This window comes from Adiantum capillus-veneris, chromosome 18 (genome assembly GCF_014529385.1).
Source record: "Adiantum capillus-veneris isolate H3 chromosome 18, ASM1452938v2, whole genome shotgun sequence".
In the NCBI taxonomy this organism is placed as follows: Eukaryota; Viridiplantae; Streptophyta; class Polypodiopsida; order Polypodiales; family Pteridaceae; genus Adiantum; species Adiantum capillus-veneris.
This window is the reverse complement of record NC_140948.1, coordinates 20,223,344-20,244,215: the sequence shown is the minus strand read 5'-3', so window position 1 is coordinate 20,244,215 and position 20,872 is coordinate 20,223,344. Positions and strand designations below refer to the sequence as shown.

The 20,872-nt window shown below is 37.8% G+C and overlaps 1 protein-coding gene across 1 annotated transcript in view; it reads left to right on the top strand.

The window, feature by feature from the left end:
• The window catches only part of LOC147435314 (agamous-like MADS-box protein AGL11), a 103,390-nt gene that overhangs the window by 20,580 nt on the left and 61,938 nt on the right, over positions 1–20,872 (top strand). The window contains exon 3 of the mRNA XM_086488394.1: positions 11,926–12,004. Coding sequence (XP_086344520.1) covers positions 11,926–12,004 — 79 coding nt within the window. The remainder of the gene's footprint in view (positions 1–11,925; positions 12,005–20,872) is intronic.

The following is a 20,872-nucleotide window of genomic DNA, read 5'->3' as shown; positions in this document are numbered from 1 at the left end:
TGGATCGACATATGTCCACAATTTAAGCTACACTAGCTAGGAAAGAAGATTGCATAGTATTTAGGGATACATCGAAGAGACTTTTTACGATGGATATAGGACATGGTTCACATGTAGAGCGGAATACATTTAGCCCCGCCAAGTTTATAAGAGGCTACAAGATCATGCTTTGTGTGTGGTATGATACTTGACATCATTGCGATAGGGAAGGCTTAACTAAACAATTTTGCTATGTCATTGGGCGTGGAGTGAGCATTTCATAGATTCGTGCGGGTTACATGGAGTCAATGGACTTCATGTCATTTTTCATTGATTGTGTCATGGATTTTCTATTTTACGGTTGTATTTAGGCATTTTTTGCTCTTATATTATGATATATGTTGTAAGAGTTTTTCCTATATTTTTTTGTCATGACCTATGGTTGAATTTATACAATGAAAAAGGGTGCATGCCCTCTTTTCTCACAAGAGAAAGAAAGAAAGTTCTATTTACGGTTTCTTAAGGACAACATTAATCTATATATGAGATAGATGTCCATATTTAAGTCATCTAGGTATCTAGAATAAAGATCAAATGTGCTGAAAATAAACATGCCACAAGGTAAAATAGACTTAAAATAGAGAATAGGAATATGAAGTATTGTATTAACATTTGCAAAAGTCCATGCTGACAAATGAGACAAAATATAGTATTCAATGATATCCATGTCCATATAATATCATGCACATAAACTAAAAAAAAAAACTACTAGATGACAATACTGAGCTAACATTGGGTGATATGGAACATCCAACTCTTGTGTGATCAATCAACTACAATTGTGTATACAAGGGCTACCAGAATGCACCTTAACCCTAGTATGCCACATGCGTACAATATGATCTCTATGAGGGCACCTACTCTCATCTCGAGGATATGCTAGAGTTAAGAATAAAATAGATGGATGATTGTGAGATGAAAGCTCCAAGCAAGACTAAGAAAGCAGTCCGATGATGACACTCCTCTAGTTGTGTCATGTATTGGTATAAATATTTGCTTCCTATTGTTGAATCTAATGTCAATACCATGGGGCACTGTGCATGAAGCAAGGGTATCCTCCTCACTCCGGCCACATTGACATGCCTTTGTATATTAGCATGTGGTGATGTACCCCTAGGTCAAACAATCCTCTCCCATAGTGAGAGATCCCCTCATACTAAAACACTTTGTATGAAGTGGAGTCAACTATCAATGAGAATTTGAGGTTCTTCCTTCTCATATTTCTCACATTGCAAGCTTTGGATGTGCCCATTGAGATCACCAACTAAGATTACTCTCCTTGTCCTTTGATAGTGTAGGATCATTATTGGCAATGCCTCTTAGGGCTACCCATGCTCGCTTGAGCCAAGATACCCTCTTTTCCTCTCCCTGCTTTCCCATCAATGTCTGTGGATGGGGAGTATTGTGGAAACAAAGTAGCATATTTCTATGTAGAAATTCAATCTCCTTGTTAAAATTATGACCCCAAAAACATGACATCTTGTCCATAACCATCACTATGTTGTGTGGTTGTAGCTCGTGCCTCGATAATTAACATCAATCCTCCTGACCCTCTATTGTCTCAGACGTGTTGTGTACTCTCTTTTAATACAAACTTTGATTGATATCCCTTCGTCCAGGGAATCTCTTTCTCTCTTGGTTCGGACGTGACTCCTTGAGGAAGGCAATTTCTTCTCGTCCAATAATATCCTAAAAACGTAGTGTATCAGACCACATAACACCATTTTAATTCAGCACCACCATCCGTACTCGTGTCTCATAGGTTGCTTGCCCCTATGTAATCACTCGCGTTCCAATCCGCATTCAGTCTAAATCATTCCATAGACACAGAAATGATAATAGCTAGACCATTTTCTATTTGATCACTTAGACCTTGATTCCTAATTAAGGGCTACATTGATTTGAATCTTATTAAGAACATACAATTAATGAATAATGGATTCTTTTTGAAAAAAGATGGTCATTTTTAGATTTTCTCTACTTTTTATTTTTCTCCTCTAAGATTTAGTGTGCTCTAAATGGTAAATTGAAAGTATACAAAGGCAAATGGATGGATTAGTATACCTAATCACCAACATGCCAAAGTTATCCGTTTGAAAAGCATGCATGGTTGTTGTTATTAAACACAAAGCGTTTTGTAAAACCTTAAAAATGGCTTTAAAAATGTGCCTTTGTAACTCTACAAGAGATATTTAAAACTCACGATGCAAATGCCAACACTGAACGACACTTTGTTCACCGTGATGCCATTAAAATGTGAAATTGCCATAATGGTTAAACCATTGCAATCATAGCTGGTATATACCCCTCGATGGTGTTGTCAAATGTGATATGGACCATTGCAAACCATAAATATCAATTGCATTCCCTATTTGTCTTTCGTTTTGCCACCAGCTCAAAATGTGCTTGTAGGGGAGTTTCAAAAACTTTCCCCCAATGTAACATCATATTATTATCAGTATTGTAGTCAATATATGTTGACAATAATATCGACAACTATATTGATGATAATAACGATTGCAAAGCAAAATCTTAGAAAACGTTGAGCCTCAAGCATTGCACCTTTTCTAATGGCTAGTAGTGTTCTAAAACATTAGTTTACAATCTATAAGGTACTCAAGTAATAGGACACTCTTTGTGCAGGCGTGCACACACATGCGCGCGCCTGTGTGTGTATTTTTTCTTCTAAGTCCATTTGCATCATTTGTCGGGGACATCTACCTTAAAGTATATAACACATGAGTTGATTACATCTCATTCCAAATAATTATATGTTCTAATAGTGCTCTCTTTTATGAATTTTAGGACGGAGTTTGGGTGCAATATGGTCTTTGGACTTATTCAAAATTCTCATGACCTTCTGTATTTTGAACTTAGTACCTTGAGATATTCATTCTTTTAGTACTGGATATTGCATCGTTCATAACCTTACTTGGGTGTCTTTTAAAGGAGTGTTAAGTTCAAGTTATGGCTAGCGAATATGTTTACAATAGTTGGTTTTTGTTTTTCTCTTAATTATTATCGACTGCTGGGTCATTCGTCACGCCATTAATTAATTAATGGCGAAGATTCGATGCGCGTTGCTCTGGGAAAAGAAAAGTTTGGTCGCTCTGCTTGTGTAAGTTGTCGCGTGGCCGTAATATTTTAGTGGGCTTCACGCGACAAAGGCCAGACTGTGTGGACCCGACAACTCGCAAACATCGTTCCAAGACTCCTTGCATCACCTCTGCCGCGGTCACAGTTTTTTTTTGCTGATCTTCACAGGACAAAGATTGCGATGCGATGTTAGAGGTGTTAGAGCTGTTTGCGATGCACAGACACAGTGCGAGAAACATACTGTACTCAACACAAATTTTCATTGACAAAAAGGAGAAATAACAGCACAGATTTGATAGCTATTTATTGAAACGTTTAGTTCTACAAAACTGATGTATTGCTTGATTCTGTCAAGACAAAAGCATATCATTGGCACATGAGGACACAGATAATTGTACATCAGCAGGTGATCAACTTGAGGCACACAAAATGAGATTCTGTCAGGCATATTTCAAATACTGGTCCTCCCAAGAAGATTTGAAAACCTACATGCTATGGCTTTCAAATGGTTTAACTGTGTTTTTTCAACATTCTGTTTTCTCTTTGCAACAACAAAATTTGCTCTTTCAATTTTGTAACTTGCACATCAGCGACATAAACATCTTAATTGTCGACTGTGTTTTTGATGCTAGAAATTTCTTCAAGAAGTTATGAGTGTAGCGAGGGTTGAGTCCTCATCTAGTCACCAAGGAATTCCTTCAAATGATGACCAAGACATCCTCAATCCTCTCAATTCGTGCATCTTCTACCTCCGTAAATGAGACGTCTCCTTGTGTCTTCTCCTCCAAGCCCAGCAATTGATCCTCATTTTGGTCGTCCATTCCGTGGGACTAAAAGCATCAACATTATACTGTTAGTTCCATTCTGTCAATAAAAAATAAACAAATACAAGAATACAAACAACAAGAATCACTACACTAAGCAACCGTCGTTACGTCAATTCATTGACAAGCGGGATGTATTCGTCCCCTATTTGTGCATCTCTGACACAGACATCCATATCATCATTATCAGCATCTCTCACATACACGTCACCATTATCAGCAAGAGGAATAGTTGGGCTGCCTGACCATCAGAAAGAGTTTTGCTTGTTAACCATTATCTCAATGAAGCTGATGTTTTACCTTCCTATTTCTTGCCAGCGCGATAGAAACCAATCGTTGTTCACAAAGGTATTAGTGATATCTTGGTAAGAAGCAGTTGTTGGATGCACCATGCACCTCCAAAGGGCCTTTATTTTACCTAGTTTCATGCCATGCCCTTGGTGCGGAGTTATCCATGACGAAGACGGGTAATAATTGCCGCTCTTAACCATTCTATGTAAAGTTGACAAGAAATCGTTACCTACAGGGTGTCGCAACCTATACCTCCAAAACATCAATGCTCTCTCAAAAATATTCCCTGGTGTCAAACAAACCTTGTTTTTCACCTCATCCGCACCATATAAGCTATACAACTCTATGCCTCTATTCACATCATCAGCACTAATATTATGCCTAGTTTTCTGAAATATGGCTCACCACTCTCCTTCAAACAATACCCTATCATCCCTTTGAAAGTGTGCATTTTGCGTTGTTTGAGTCCCCGACACAATGCCATGCCACCCGCAGGCAATGCTTTGTCCCATCATAGAAATTATTTGACTTTCTTGTTCAGAGCAATAAGTGATGTCACCCACAGCCGCACCACCATTTGTAAATGCAGGTGAAAAATAACTCCTCCCCTCTCAACCGCACACATCCCAGCTACAGTTTCATTTTGAAGAAACCATTCCATCATTTTGAAGAAACCATTCCATCTGCTGGCAACAAGCCTATATCTACTTCCCCCCCCCCCCCCCCCCCCCCCCCCCCCCCCCCCCCGCCCCCTACGGAGATAGTCACACTAACCTCCATCATTTTACTGAATGTTCTTGATGGTCTACCATTCGCTGGCTGTGCATCAACACGTTTTTGTTTCTTTGAAACATTGACGGCTCTGCTTCTCCCCTAGCACGAGCTTGAGACTTTAGGCACACCATCACATACACACGCAGAGAACCCAACACACTCTCAACAGACTAGGAGCAGGAAGAGGTAACCCAGAACAAACCACAGTGTACACACACAATCAGACTTTATAGTAAGCACTGCTGCGGGTTGCTCGAGAGCATCGCACACAAAACATTGCCAACAGACATAGCATGAAATATAACGCACAAGCAGCTCCCAGCACAACACATGTCGACAGCCCCGACAAATCTCTGCCCGTTGCCCATGTTGTGCCACGTCGATAAATCTTTTTGTTTTTCTCAGCTTTTTTCCCAGCATCTCGACAGATTTGCGTTGTTTCGACCTGCCCCCAAAAGTAGAGGGACATACTCGACTGCTATTATCCCTTATTATTCTTGTAGGATGCATCACATGGCTTTTGCATGACGATGTTTAATGTAGGTGTTTCTTTTAGATTTGGAGTCAAAATTTAAAGTGTGCTCTTAGTGTTATGATAAATCTATAATAAAACTATGATACTATTCATTATCTTCTAGCTATTTCAAACATTTCTCTATGAATGCGGAATCATTTTCAATGTTTGTCTATTGTGAAGGTGAGATCATACAAGAGTGAAAACCAATAAATAGAATCTTGATTAACAAGGTTTTCACCACATTCAATTTTGTTATCACATGAAAATTTTTACACACCCAGATTCCATAAGTTATCCTGGTTACAACATCTCATTGCCATGATGTTTAGCGAATTTGCCAATCAAGAAAAGAACTCTTACAATCCCCGACTTAAATTCGTAATTGTGAGTAAGAATATCTGATAGACATGTTTCGGCCTAGGGGACTCACTATTAGTGACAGAGAGATGTTACCTACGTGCATCAAAATTGGAAGAATGGTAAAATCTATCATTTTTTCCTTTAAAAACTACCTTTTTTACACTCATGTTCCACCATACAGTAACCTTTAATAAATACTCAAGCTGTTATAGGTTTAATAGTAGTTTTTCTATCCTTGTAGAGAGATCCATGTGCTACAAAAACGTATGAAGATGTTTCTTTTACCATAACTACAATAAAACTCTAGGAATAAAATAGGTCTAGACCTTGTCTCCAACAAATATGAGTTATAATTCCTTTTAACAAGAGTTAACATCCTACTCAAAAATTAGACGTACCTCATGTAGGCCTACTTTGGATCCTTTTCCACTGAGAGCACGTTGATAGCTTCAACACCAACATTTGGGTTCACAATGATCCCCCCCCCCCCCCCCCCCCCCCCCCCCCCCCCCCCTTTTGTGAAGTGTTGCTCACTTTCTTCACTCCAAGAAATGATCAATGAATATGCTCGTTAACCTAGCTTTTTTTTAAAGGGAGTAAGATCTTTTATAGTTCTTGGTGATTTTGGACCAATAGATCTGAAACTTTCTCAAGACATGCTTTAATCAGGTTTTCTGAAACAACACAATTAAGAAGCACCACCCTACCCTCTCCAATGTTTCTTTTTTTTTTTGTTAATTGAATCCCCTTGAGGCGGTCACTCATCAAAAGCTCTCCATATCATCTCATGCATTCAAAAGATGATTAATATTGTCCCATTATATATGTTATATTTACATTGTGGAACTATATAACATATCCACATGCCCATTTAATGTATACATAAAAGAATAAATTTTGGACTATTAAGAATCCTCTGGATAATTCTAATAATATGAGCCTTGAGCATCATCAAAACATGTATCTTTCATGATTGACTGCCTCAATTAAAATGTTGTCTTGAATTGGAAGAGTAAAATGGTTCTTCTGCATAGACTCTCCACCTACCACTCTTTCAAGACTTACCATCATGGGTGATACTCACTTAGATTTAGTGACCCTCAAAATGTGGTGCTTCACGACAAAGCATTTTACTCTAGTGTTAGAGCGCACCAGACACATGGGATTAAAACGTGCATATATCATTTTTTTAAATGGTCCTAAAACCTAAAATAATGGTACCATATTATTTTTGGTGAAACATCATGGTGAAACAAATGTACTTCACTTGATCAATGAAATATTTGAGGATCAAGATACTCCACCTAACCAAACCGACCAAAACTCATTTTATGGTGACCATGATGGAGTTCTCCATATGGTAGATCAAGCCAGCTTTTGGCCATCTTTTCACAAATTTGAGTAGTGCTTCTTCCTACATAATGAAAAGTCAGTTGTTTCTAAAATAATCTCAAGTCCTACAAATAGGATTAGGTCTCTTTTTGAAGGTAAATCATTGGCCAAAATAAACTTTAAAACCTTTGTCTATTACCTTCCACGTGGGTTCAAGATGCGCCTCCATAGTTGACTCGTGCATCACTACTTTCATCACCTTTGGAGAGTTATTTTCTTCTTCAAATGTTTCCTCAATAGATGAGGGGTATCCATTTTCATTGCACTCATATCGATAGGTTTGCATTTCAAAACCTTGTTTGTCTTTATAACTTCATATCATAACCTATCCTCTATTTATGATAGGGGTATCCATTTCCACTCCACTCATATAAATTGGTTCACATTTCATAATTGTGTTAGTCTTTTTTCACTTTAAATTATGAACTATCCTTTATTTCCTTCCATGAACTTTGCTCCCATGCCGTGACTCTTGTGCCTCAATCTCCCCATCCCACTTGCTATCTCAAAGTTGATGCATACCACCGTATAGGTTCTGATATCAATTGTGAGTGTGTGAATGTGGTACATGTGTGTGTGAGAGAGAGAGAGAGAGAGAGAGAGAGAGAGAGAGAGAGAGAGAGAGAGAGAGATAATGAGAATGTTGATGGAGAAACTCACCACAATGTGTGAGAGAGAGTTTCTTATTCTTCTATCTAGGAAAGCATAAGGTGCGTACAAATGGTGGGTGATCCATGCCTCTAACGTGTGTAGGTGGGGTAAGAGGCACATTGCCTTTACGCCAACAAACAATCTACCTTTACCTTTAACCTTTACAACGTTGAAGCTTATGCCTGAAGATGCTCATTCCTCACCTCCCTCGATGTGTAGGAGGTATATCGTTTGGAGGATACAAAGGTGGGTTGTTGAAGGCCTTAAATTTTACACTGATGGGGCCAAGACTAGAGGGCCACCATCTAGTCAATCTTATGGTGATATGACTTTCTATCAAGATGGATATATTGGATGCACATCTCTAAAGTATGTTGTGGTGCAGATAAGGGTTAAAATACATGTTATGTTGTCACCACAATTGGATTAAGTGTATTCTCTTGGTTGTCTTCATTGCTGTCAATTGTTAGCCCTCGAGAGGCAAAAGGACCTTGCTTCCTTTCACTAGTTTGAGAAATATTTTGTAGCCAATGAGTAATTTGCTACAGTAGCTCTTTTCAAGACTCCTTTGGGGCTGATTGAGCTACTAAAATAGGCAAAATTATACAAGTGCCCAATTAGGAGGTTGTGAATTGATGTTTTGCTTGTGCCACCACACCAACCTTTGATACCTTCGCTTCTTGTCCTTCTCTATCCTTCTCCCTTCATATACACATTGCTTGCTTAGATGCTTTTGACAGCCTACTCTTTAGCTTCTTTACAACATTTGGAGAAGCCTCAAATGAAGCATTGAAATCTTGGGCTCTCCTTACTATTTAAAGACCAAGACACCTATAATTTGAAAAACTGATCTAAAAAATGCCATAGTTTTAAAGTCCTAGTTTCTTTCGGCCAAATAAGATTCTCCAAACCTTATCAAGATTCATATGTGTGAAACCTCTAATGGAATTTTTGTTTTGATGCCTCACAATATATTTTCTTTCTTCTCAATATCTAGTTGTTGAAACCATATTTTCACTTTGTCTCATATTGAGAAGGGGAAAGTGTGCATCTGAGTTTGTTCTCATCGTGTCAAGGTGCTATGAGAGATACCCCTGGGTTGTCATGCAAATTTTTGGAATCCTTATCCACTATCCCAATGAAATTTAGAAGAGCCACATAACAATATATTGTTCATTTAAGAATATAAAGACAAGTACATCCATTCTTCCTTCATGTCTAAGGAAGGGTATGATAAGAGGATTCACTAATGCATTTATGGTTGTCAAGAAACAAGGACTACGAGGTGTCTAATGAATCAGTGAAAGATGAAGTTAGTTTCAAAAATGGTGTGCACGATTTGTCTTAGAGGTGTAATGGGAAGAAAGGAGCCATGTACACATCAAGGATACTCTTGAAACATAATGGGTAGGATAAAAGACTATGTAAATCTAGTTATATAAGCTAACCATAGTTACAGGGAACATCCATTTTCAGGTCTCCGTTCCACGTTCCCATCCTAGTTTCCCGTTCCGGATCCTTGTTCCGTGTTTCAAACGTGAGTATCTGAAACAGGGGATGGCATTTCATGCATGTCGTTATTCCTCGTTCCCTGTTTCGATCTCCCGTTCTGGGTAACTATGAAGCTATGGTTTGTAAGATAGAATTGCATTACGAAGAGGATGGGCTCTAGGAGGGGCTCTTTATGTGATGGGTGTGTAAGAAAGGTGTAAAAGTGGCCAAAGGATGAACTTTTTACCCCAAAAGGAGGTGGACAACTTTGTGATTTTTGACCTTCCATAACTCCTACATATGATCTTTGATTGGAGTAAAGATTACAAATTTGCAATCTACACACCAAGCTCTTTCCATAGATATGATAGATGATATGGTTTTACCTGCTATATTTTAAATCTCACTTTGGAAAAATTTTGAAATTAAATAAACTAGCCATTTTTCTTGTTTGGATTGGAAGGCTATCTTCTGATTGCTTTCTTATTAATAAAGGTTTCACTCCCTCAAACCATCAAATAGAGAGGACCTCCTACAACTCAATCTCTTCCTGGTGGTCTTGATCTCAAATGGTGTTTAGTCTTTCTCATTATATTACTGGTACAAAGTTATCACATGGACCCTATCATTAGGAGCATTGTAGGCCTCCTCTAAATCCTCTTAGTCTCCTTCAAGTTTGGCAAACTGCTTTTAGGTTAGATCTCCATTTTATCACAACTCTGAACCTTCACCTTCACTCCTTACCCACCAGGCAAAGGAGTATTTTCATCTCTTTTGTTGTACTCAATGATTCCAATAAAAAAACTTGTTAACATTTGTAACTTGCTTGAACTCCTTTGGGTAATAACGTTTCATCTACCTTTTTTATACATTAGAGCCTTTGGGAAAAAACTTGATAGAACTTACAGTATATAATCATAGTAGTATTCATCACTAATACATGTGATTAGCAAAAGTAGTTAGAGGCTACCACTTAGTCAAGAGATAGAGAGTTCATGCAAAGTAGTTACGAATATGCATAAAATTTGTACATACCACAAGCTCTTTTTTAGAGTTTATTAGATATTTGACTTGTCAATTGTGCAAGCAATCTAGGTGGTTAATACGCATCATTAAATTTTCACATAGGTTTGCACATGGGCTTGATCACAAGTTTAGGCACACACTTGCAAGGGGGGTTTCACATAGATGTGAGATCTAACAATGTATGCATCCCAACAAACCTCCCCTTGTAGGTTTTTTGGACACATACAATCCCCCCAAAACACACTAGGGGTTTGCACACAATACACAAAGCTCCTTTTAAGCACAAGTTGGTGGTAGGTACACACAAACACACTACAACATCACAAGAAACACAAAGGAAAATGGTGTTGTAGAAAATTCCTAACCCATTTTTCAAGTTTGAAATCTTTGTGAGATGTTCAAAAACTTGGTTTCAAAATGGTAATCTTTTCTCTAGTGCGAGGGTCAATCACGTGTATGCCATGCCTACCACCAATGCGATAAAAGTACAACACCTATGCTTCACTACCATTACATGTGACTAGGAAGATCAAAGTACAATGACCATACATGCACAATAGATAGTGTCAAAACATAGCCACAATAACAACAACAACGACGACGACAAAATGACAAAATTAAAGATACGTGTAAAAGGATAATTCCTCGTATGTAAAGCACTCTTCTTTATCTTAAATCCTCGTTTACCCTTGTTTTCAAGAGACTTGTTGAAACTAGTTTTATATTATTCTACCCTTGTGTTTAAGAGACTTGTTGAAACTAGTTTTCTATTGTCGTGCTTTACATTATCATTCCAAAGATGGTTGTGATTTTTGCATAAAAGAATAATGATCTCCATACTCATACATGTATAGTAATAGTAGGATTTTTTATTTGTATTTGATTCATCTTGTCAAAATAAATGGCTATAGGATGAATTCTTGAACTTTTTTAAAACTTCAAGACTATAGATCATGAGAAACTTAAGCTAGTGTGAATTTATGATAGGCACAATAGCCAAGAATGAACTTAAAAAATACATGCATCATATGTCGAGGATCTTGAAATTAGTAGACTATTATTTTGCAAAGATGAAGGGTTGGTTCACTAACTTTGTAGATATGAAGAAACAAAACTTCAACTGAGATGATAAGGGATTTAGTATGTTTGAATATATTGAGTCATATGAGAACTTACAAGTTTTTATTATATGAAAAAATCATTGATACTTCTTTGAGCTTTCAAATCATATACATGCCATGTGTTTAAGAATACAACTTTTTAAGAGTTTGTGAGTTTGAGAGAGAGAGAGAGAGAGAGAGAGAGAGAGAGAGAGGAGTATTTATTAATTTTTAAGAGAGGAGGAATACAACTTTTTAAGAGTTTGTGAGTTTTTGAGAGAGAGAGAGAGAGAGAGAGAGAGAGAGAGAGAGAGAGAGGAGTATTTATTAATTTTTCTTAAATATTCACATTGCATGATTCAAGCATGGCAAAGGTCCTCGAGAAATATCAACGTACATCCACATCAATCCAAAACAACACAAACATAGCAAGAGACCTTGAGGTAGGTCTCGTTATTTTTGATCTACATACAACACATCTTGCTTTTTGGTACAATGGAGAAAAAAGCTAACACATTTAAAAATATTGTTATCATTATTTTCATTACCTTTTACGTTAAGTCATGTCAAATGTATTTTTATTTCTAGCTTATCAAATGTGAAATTTAATATGAAAAGTAACGACTTAACTTTTTCATGGTACACTGTTATCGAAATGTCATGTCGACGACTTTAAAATATAAGACTCATCCTCTAATATCTGTCCCAGTTCAAAATATTAGCAAATCTATATAATCTTAATGTTTCACCACTTGCCTTACATAAAATTTTTGTGTTGTGTACAATGTATGAAAAAATACTTTGTCCACTAATATCTTTACATAGAGATGTGTGAGTTTTAATAAATAAACATACATTAAAGTATAAAAATGAGCAAATTTTCTATTAGAATAAGGTGGCCTGTGCTAGAATATCAAAATCCACAGTAAACCATGCTAAGAAGTTCAAATGCTAAATGGTGCATGCTATCAAATTTAAATGCTTCTGAAAACAATCAAAAATTGATTGAAGAAACTCATGCTAAGCTAGTAGATCTCTTAACTTTGTTCATGTTTGTGGAGTCCTCGCTATCAAATTTGAATGCTTTTGATGGACAAAGCTCATGCTAAGCTAGATCTCTTAATTTTGTTCAAGTTTGTGGAGTGCTTAAAAGTTCTAAACTACTTTTAGTTTTCCATTTTTTTTGTGACTCCCAAAAAGTGAAAAAAATATCACGTAAAACTATATAAATTATATTTCTCAACATTGTGCTTTTTGGGGAAAGCATAAGATTTTTTCTTTTTCAATGCTAACTAGCTCTTCCATGTCATTTAAAGGTAATTGTAGTTTCAAGTTCAATCTTGAATATAATTCCTTATATAGACTATAGTGGCTAATCTAATGTTGTATCCACTACTACAGATGTGGTTAAAAATACTAATTAAATGCTACCAGTGACATGAGTGTGTGTGTGTGTGTGTGTGTGTGTGAGAGAGAGAGAGAGAGAGAGAGAGAGAGAGAGAGAGAGAGAGAGATTTTATTATCGTCCTCGGAGGTCAAATATGATCTATGGGACCAAAGAAAACATACATCGTGATGCCTCTTAATAAGAGGATACGTGTGAGACATATCTAAGTGTAGATTCAAAATTGTGATGGATGTCACTTAGGGAGTGGAGATAAGGGTAGGGAAGCACTGTTTGGGAGCTCTTGGAACTTGAAAGTCTTTGATGACGGCCTTAATACCGTGGTAGATAGTGCATTTACTTGTTGTCCATGCTTTTGGTACCTTTTCAAGTTCTTGCTTCCTGATTTTTAAGTTGAGCGAGAGTTAAAGCTTTGCTTATCTAGACTTTGATTACCTCGAGGAGTCGTGCGGCGTGTTGTAAAAGTGATATGTATGCCTTTTGGTTTTTGAAAACAAGGATGCCTTGGCTGGTACATCTATCATGGTGAACCTTTGTGATTGTGTTGGGGTAAAACTCAGTTTGATGAATGGCTTGGTTGGTTAATGTTTTGGTGTAGTCCTTGTCCTCCCCCCACCAAGTAGAGAACAATCACCAATGCGAACAAATAGTGCCAACCCTTCCCATCGGTGGCATTCTTGAACGCGTTCCTCTACCTTCAAGGAGACAACAACTTTTACTTTGTTGACTTGTGTGGTGAGTTTAGCCACACTTGTGTTGAGGATTTTCTCAATTTCCTTTGCTTTGGTAAGAGGTGGTTGTTGATGATGCTTTTGTGATTTGAAATAAGACTCATCTCAAAGGCGGCAAGATGCACTTGAGCTTTGTGTTTTGATCTTGCAACTCTTGGATTTGTGCTTGGAGATGGTCCATAGGGTCCACCCAGGGCCGTGGCACAAAAAAAATGTGTTTGTTAGGTTGGGGTGAAAGATCTTCCCCACTACATCTTGTAGGTGGATGAAGCCCTATCTTGCACTAGAAAAGACGCTTTTGTTTGATGTCAAGGCTTTTTTGAAATGAAAATCAAGCCTCTTGGGTAGAATCGGGTGAATTATCCTTAGAGAATGCAAAGAGTTGAGCAATTGAGTAGCCAAGTAGAAGCCGTTGGCGGGTAGTCGAGTAGAGGGTAGGTCGAGCAGCAAGGGATGTCCAACAATAGGGTCAAAATCCATCGAGAAGCAGAGGTAGAGCTGTCGATCCAAGTCGTAGGGAGATTTGGGTCGAGGAGGCTCTGAGAGCCCCTTGCAGGGATGCCCCTAATTGAGGGAAAGGCTGACAAGGAGGGAGGGAGGAGTACGTGTTGTTAGGATTTTTGACTATTGGAGAGAGAGAGAGAGAGAGAGTTGATGGAAAGAAAATACTAGATGATTAATTTACTGTTTGTACAAAGGTTTTCCTCTTGTAGAGTTAGCAAAAAACACAAAAGATGGCATACATCCACAACACAATATCATCCACGATGTGAGGCATGGGTGTGCTAACATGGCAAGACTCTGGTAGAGCCGCTTACAAGTACGCATGTAGAGGTAGAGTGCATGTGTGTAGCTTATAGCAAACAACTAACTCAGAAAAGGTGCTAGTTGCAAGTGGGGTTTGGATGATGACATGAGGCAAAGTGTAAGTGATGAAGCACAAGGTTTCATTGAGCTATAGAAAGGCCGGTTGCATGTTTGGTGAAATTTGCAAGAAGTTTTTTCTTATACTGCCCTGTTCACATGAGAAGTAACAGGCATGTGGGTGAGGCTTGTGTGAGGGTTGGTGGCACGTTGCACAAGTAGTTGGTACATGTAGCAACAATGGGTGTGCAAAATGAGGATTGGTCGGATCAGTATGTGTCTTTGCCCATCATGGGAGATTGATTTCAAGTGGTCAATAGGTGACATCATGCAAAGGTGGGAATGACTCCACTTGGTTGAGCAATAGCTTCTACAAACACTCGTTACTTTTGTTGGATTGTAAAGATATTGCTATTGCGTCTGCATTTCACTTGTCATCTCTAGGTCGATGGGCTCTTACCAAATAAAGGACACACACACACACACACACACACATACTCACTAATTAAGAAATTTAGTGTTGACACACAAAAACTCACTACTCTTTTTTTCTAATGTTAGGGAAAATGGGGCTCAGAATCCACGCTTATGAGCTTTTGAAAAGATCTTGCATTGCACAATGCATACACTAATACTATAGTTACTAGTGATCAAAAGTATTACAATAATAGGCAAAAATGAAACTCGGTGACATACCTAATGAGTGACACTGTTATTCCTTTGCAATTAACAATACCAAGAATAAGCAATGGACCAAGAATAATAAGACTGTTCTATAGCTACGAAATGTATAACCCTACATATGCACTATTTGGGGTTCGCAATTTCAATGACCTAGTAAGAAATTATTGATGCAAAAATTCAATCTATTTCATCAACTGTGAACTTATTATTGAGTACACACACAAACTAATGTGCTACCAAATCAAGTTTTAATTTGGAAAGTAGTGGCTCAGGAGAAAGCAATGAACATATCTCACACAAATTGATTGCCTTAAGCAAGCAATTAATATGTAGATTAGACCAAAGTAGCAAGAGGATTGATTAGGGTCTTGTGTAATCAGAAAATTCTAATCGATCTTTGGATATGTTTTCATTTGATGATATAGTCTATGGTGGATAATCTAATGTACCACTCACTACTAATGCATGTGATTTAACAAGCCTTAATTTGATGCTACCACTTGAGAGAGAGAGAGAGAGAGAGAGAGAGAGATGATGCAAAGTGGATACTGGATTATTGCATTATTGTAGAGCTAGAAGAAAACACAAAAGGTGGCATACATGCAGAACACAATAGGTGGCATAATATATATATAAGCCTTATACACCATTTGCTTCCCACATAGGATGGTTTACTAGGATTCCACATGATATTTACATGGATTTTCACACGCCTTAGACATAGGTATATATATACATGTGTAGGGGGTATCACATAGACGTGAGGTGCATCAAGACCCGTGTCCCAACAAAACCTATATTCTAAGTACAAAACTCTACTTTTGTATTTTTTACTTGCTTTGGTATTGAAGAGAGTGATTTTAAGTTCCTTTTCCACCTTGCCTTTTCAAATAATATTTCTCACATATGGTTTCCACCATAGTTTGCTCAAATTAGTGTTTGGTCAAAAAGTGAAAACCCACTCTTAACGACCACAAGCATTGTGGTGAGACCCTAGTTTTAGGCGGTGTACACCAAATCCTTAGTAGCCAAGCCTTGACGTTCCCTTTCTAGCACAAAATCAAGGTTTAGGACAAAACACCCCTCGGTTGCGTTTTTAGTTTGTTTTTTGGGAAAACTCTATCCAAACTTTCCCAAACTTCTAATTTGAGACTTTTTGTCTTGACTTAATGGATATTATGACCAATAACCAAGGTGGTGCTAGTAGAGGAAGAAAGTAGCTAAAACAAGAAGGTACTTGTGTGAATGAAACCAACACCACCCCAAATAGACCAAAACTTTGAACTTTATGAAGAGCAAGGACCTACTGCTTGTTACATAGACAAAGAGGAATTGAATAGGTGGAGTATAGTAGCATCTCATGGTTCTTCATGTAGAGGATCAAGAAATACTCATACATATCAATAATGCGATCATGGAAAGGACATTAATTAAACCCTCATTTTAGGTTAGAGCTTCCCCCATGGGAACCAAACCTAATAAGAGCACAAGTGTTTCTCCCCAACCCTCAAGAAAACTATACCACTAGAGAAAATTATTGCACTGTCCCCAAAAATGATATGAAGGCCCATACTAGACCCAAGGGACAAAATTATCAACAAAATATAGCATAGCTATAAAAAGATTAGTTGGACGTTTGGCAATTATGATCCACAAAGTAGGTTATTTGGATTGGTTGCACCATAAGAGGTTTAGGGTATCTCTACAACTTAATACTAGACATTTTAGGCTTTTAAGTCCCCATAAAAACTCAATTTCTAGAGAAAAGTATACCAATAAGTATACACTTTGACACATGGAAAGCTCAGGGATCACGTTTGTGCTTTCATCAACTAAAGAGAAAAATAGCTTAAAACAAACTTGCATGAGGTGAAATCTTAACTATGACAAATTTAATGCCATATTTAGGAGAATTCATATCCCTATCTAGACTAGGTAGGGCTAATAGGAAGTAAAAGCATAGCAACAAAGGGAACATGAGTAGCAAGGCCAAGGTGAAGATTAGTGAGATTCAATGACATCTAAGGAATAAACTCAACAAGAAAGAGATCCTAGCCAAAATTTTAGTGAGGCAGACATAAAGAGTTAAATTTGAAAGGATGAAGAATAGCGATTTTGACAAAATATTAATTAGAATAATTAAATCTCGTCATAAACTATGTTAGTAAATGCGAGACAATGAAGAGGCCTAGAGGCCATAAGGAGACCGATTGGAAATGGAAATGGAATCGCGTATAAAGAGAGAAAAACTAGGAACAAGCCAAAAAGCCAGAAGAAGAGAAAGGAGCATATGAAGAGGGAGAAGAAAGTTTTACCAAAGTTCATTGTCAAAAGACCAAGTTGATGAAGAAAGGAGATGAAACTAAGAAGCACCAAGAAATAAGTAGACAAGCAATAAAAGTAGCAAAACAAGTGAAAAGAAGCAAGAATAGAAAAAGGAGCATGAAGAAAATGGTCATGGAAGAAGTAGTGGATCCATTGGATATGATAATGAAAATATGTGTATCCTAGGAGTGCCCTTATGGGAGGATATGCTCAACAAGGTTTGCCGAGTAATCCAACAAACAGAGAACTTGCAAAGATAGTAAATCAAGTGAGTTAAGTGATGACAAAGAGTGTTCAAGTATATCCTAGGAAACAATATGGGCCATTGTGTGAAGCCGTTGTAGGTATATTCATAATTGAAGCTAATTGCCAACGAGTTTACTTAATTTCTTGGTCATAAATGAATGGAAAAGTTGAGATTTTTGTGGGATGTCCATGTTAAATATGGGGGAAATATAGTGAATTGCAAGTCAATAAGTGCATACGTTTACATTGCCTATCATGGAGGAGTGAGTGTGCATGGATAGAGAAGGCATTACTGGTACTTGGTGGAGACTTGGCCACATTGGTGGATGCTAATGGGATGTACCATTTTGCAACAAGATCATCTCATGATGCCACTATTTCCAAAAACTTTTAGGTAATGAATTCCTCTTAATGTATTGATTTTTTTTTTTAAAAGGTGACCCTCTTATATTGGAAGAGAAGCAAACATGACCCTTTAATATTGGAGGAGAAGCACATCATAACCCTTCAACTTCGAAGTAGGGAAACAAGTATACGGGGGAAGGGCATGCTCCATACAATTTATAATTATTGGGTGAGGACAATGCCACCTATCCTCCATATGCATGTATGGCTTTTTTCTTTTGTGAGCATGGCATGCAAGCACGTAGTGCATTGATCATGATCTTCTAATCCATGTCTATAACATATGTTGACTTATGGTTTTCATTCTTGCAAGGTTTGGAATCTAGATGATTGATACCTTGTACACACACAATTCGAGATCAGTTTTTGGCAAGTCCATTACTACCTTCAATTGGATCATATTCAATGGTGATATACTTCATGAATGTGACGAATTGAACTTTTTGTATGAAGTAATCATGGTACACTAGTTTTTTCTTAGTAAGAGAAGTAATTATAACCAATTTTTTGGAAGGTTGGATATGCCTTGCATAGAATTGTGGGAGAATTTATCACAAATTGCTTATTCTAGCAATATTAATAAACACTAAAAGGAAGAAAATTCTTTTTCCTTTACCGCAAGTAGCAACAAAGAAGGTGAAGCTAGCATAGAAAAGGCTATAGAACGCAAAGTGCAAGAGATTTAATGAATAAGGTAAAGAAAAATGCAAGAACTCTCTTGCAAGTGGTAACACTTGAGATTCTTGTGCTATATAGATAGCATCAACAATGTATCTTAAGTTTCTTGTTTGGAAACTGTCTCTTAAAGTGCATTGATCATGGGATTTTGGTAAGCTTTTTATGCGAGACATTGTTACTTGATTTGTAGAGAACATTGCTAAAATGTGCTCTTTGTGTGAATTGTTGTATTTTGGCAATGCCTTGCTCAACTTGTAAGCAACTTGTGGACTGATTTGAGATAAGTGGCTGATACAAAGATCTTCTATACCATTATGGCTGATTTGCCTCTTATTGTGGTTGCATTTCGGAACAAATATTTACGACATTGTGATTTATCAATGTGGTTTCTTGATGCTAGAGTTGATACCTTACGATTGTTAAGTATGGAGCTTGATTTACCCTTGTAATTTTTTGTGGTAAAAGCGCACATTTGTAAGGCCCCCATTATGAGGAGAAGCCATCGTGCGTGAAGGAAAATCACTCACCGGAAACCAAAATTTTCACGGACAAGAATCAGGGGCAACTTTAAAGGCCTCGGGGGCGGAGGCCAGCTGTTTTTTCGCCGGAATATTATGGCCGGACGGCGGCCGGAAAGTGGTCGGAAAACAACCGGTCGGTTGGCCGGTGGCCGGTAGTCAATGGCCGATGGCCGGTGGTCGGAAGTCAATGGCCGGTGGCCGGTGGCCGAATTCAAAAGCGGACTTGTCTTCTCAAGGGCGGCCACACATGGGTGGATTGGAGGGTCCGATTTGGACTTATTCGCACAAGGGCGGCTACACATGGCTGTCTCTCATTAGAGAGGGCAGCCCTTTTGGCCTATAAAAGGAGGCCATTTCTACACACATTTCATAGTGTGAAGTTGATGCAACAAGGTGAGTGTGAGGTGGTGAGAGTGAAGCAAGGCGGGAGCTCCATTAAGGGTATAATCCCTTTGTAAACTACTTCTTGTTTTGAAGTACTAAAGCCATTGAGTGGCTGCTTTCCCGTGGACGTAGCCCACATTGGGTGAACCACGTATATCGTGTGTACTCTCTCTCTCTCTACTCTATAATCTCATGTATATAAATCTGTCTCTCTCCATTAAGTAATTTACTCAATTATCTATTTAGCCATATCTTATTTCCTAACAACGATTATCTAATGCAATGAGCAATATCATGGAGAGCCAATCTTGATGCATTATGGTCATGCAAGCTCATGTGTTAGCAAAAAAATTCTTTGATTCTCTATTGATTTTGATAGTTGATGTCGTTTATAGCTATGATTCTTTTGTTGTTTGTACCCATCTAGTGCCGACTTATGGTATGTCCTCTTGCAATTGGCATTAACTCTTATATAAGAAATAGAGGTTCTATGGACTAGGGGTTTTCCTTGAGATTAGGAAGCAAAGGATTCCGAGTTTCCTCAAGTATGAGATTTGGAATGGATGTAGTAATACGTTTGGCTCAAGTGCTTGTGTGATGACTTCTTCCATTAATAAAGATACTCTTTATGAGGGGAACCATCCCATTTTTTGGTCCCTAGTACTACGCCAATCTTCTCTCTCTCTCTCTCTCTATATATATATATATATATATATATACACACACACACACACACACACACACACATACACATCAAGTGATAAATTCTATGTATCAAAATATATTTGACATTGTTGTGCGCTCTTGTTTGCGACATGCAGTTTTTGGCAAAATGTGATAACCTAAAAATGCTTGCTACAAAAACTGTGCGAGACTACAATCAAGCCCGGGACAGTCACTTATCAAAAGACCCCTATATCACGTGCCTTCAAGAGGTAATTAATAATACCCCAATATACATACTATACTTACACTGTGAGCCTATTTAAAAAACCCTCACCCCCCTCTGTATGTATACATTTTTATACATTTTGGTCTTTTAATAATCCTCTCCTGTTAATTCACGTG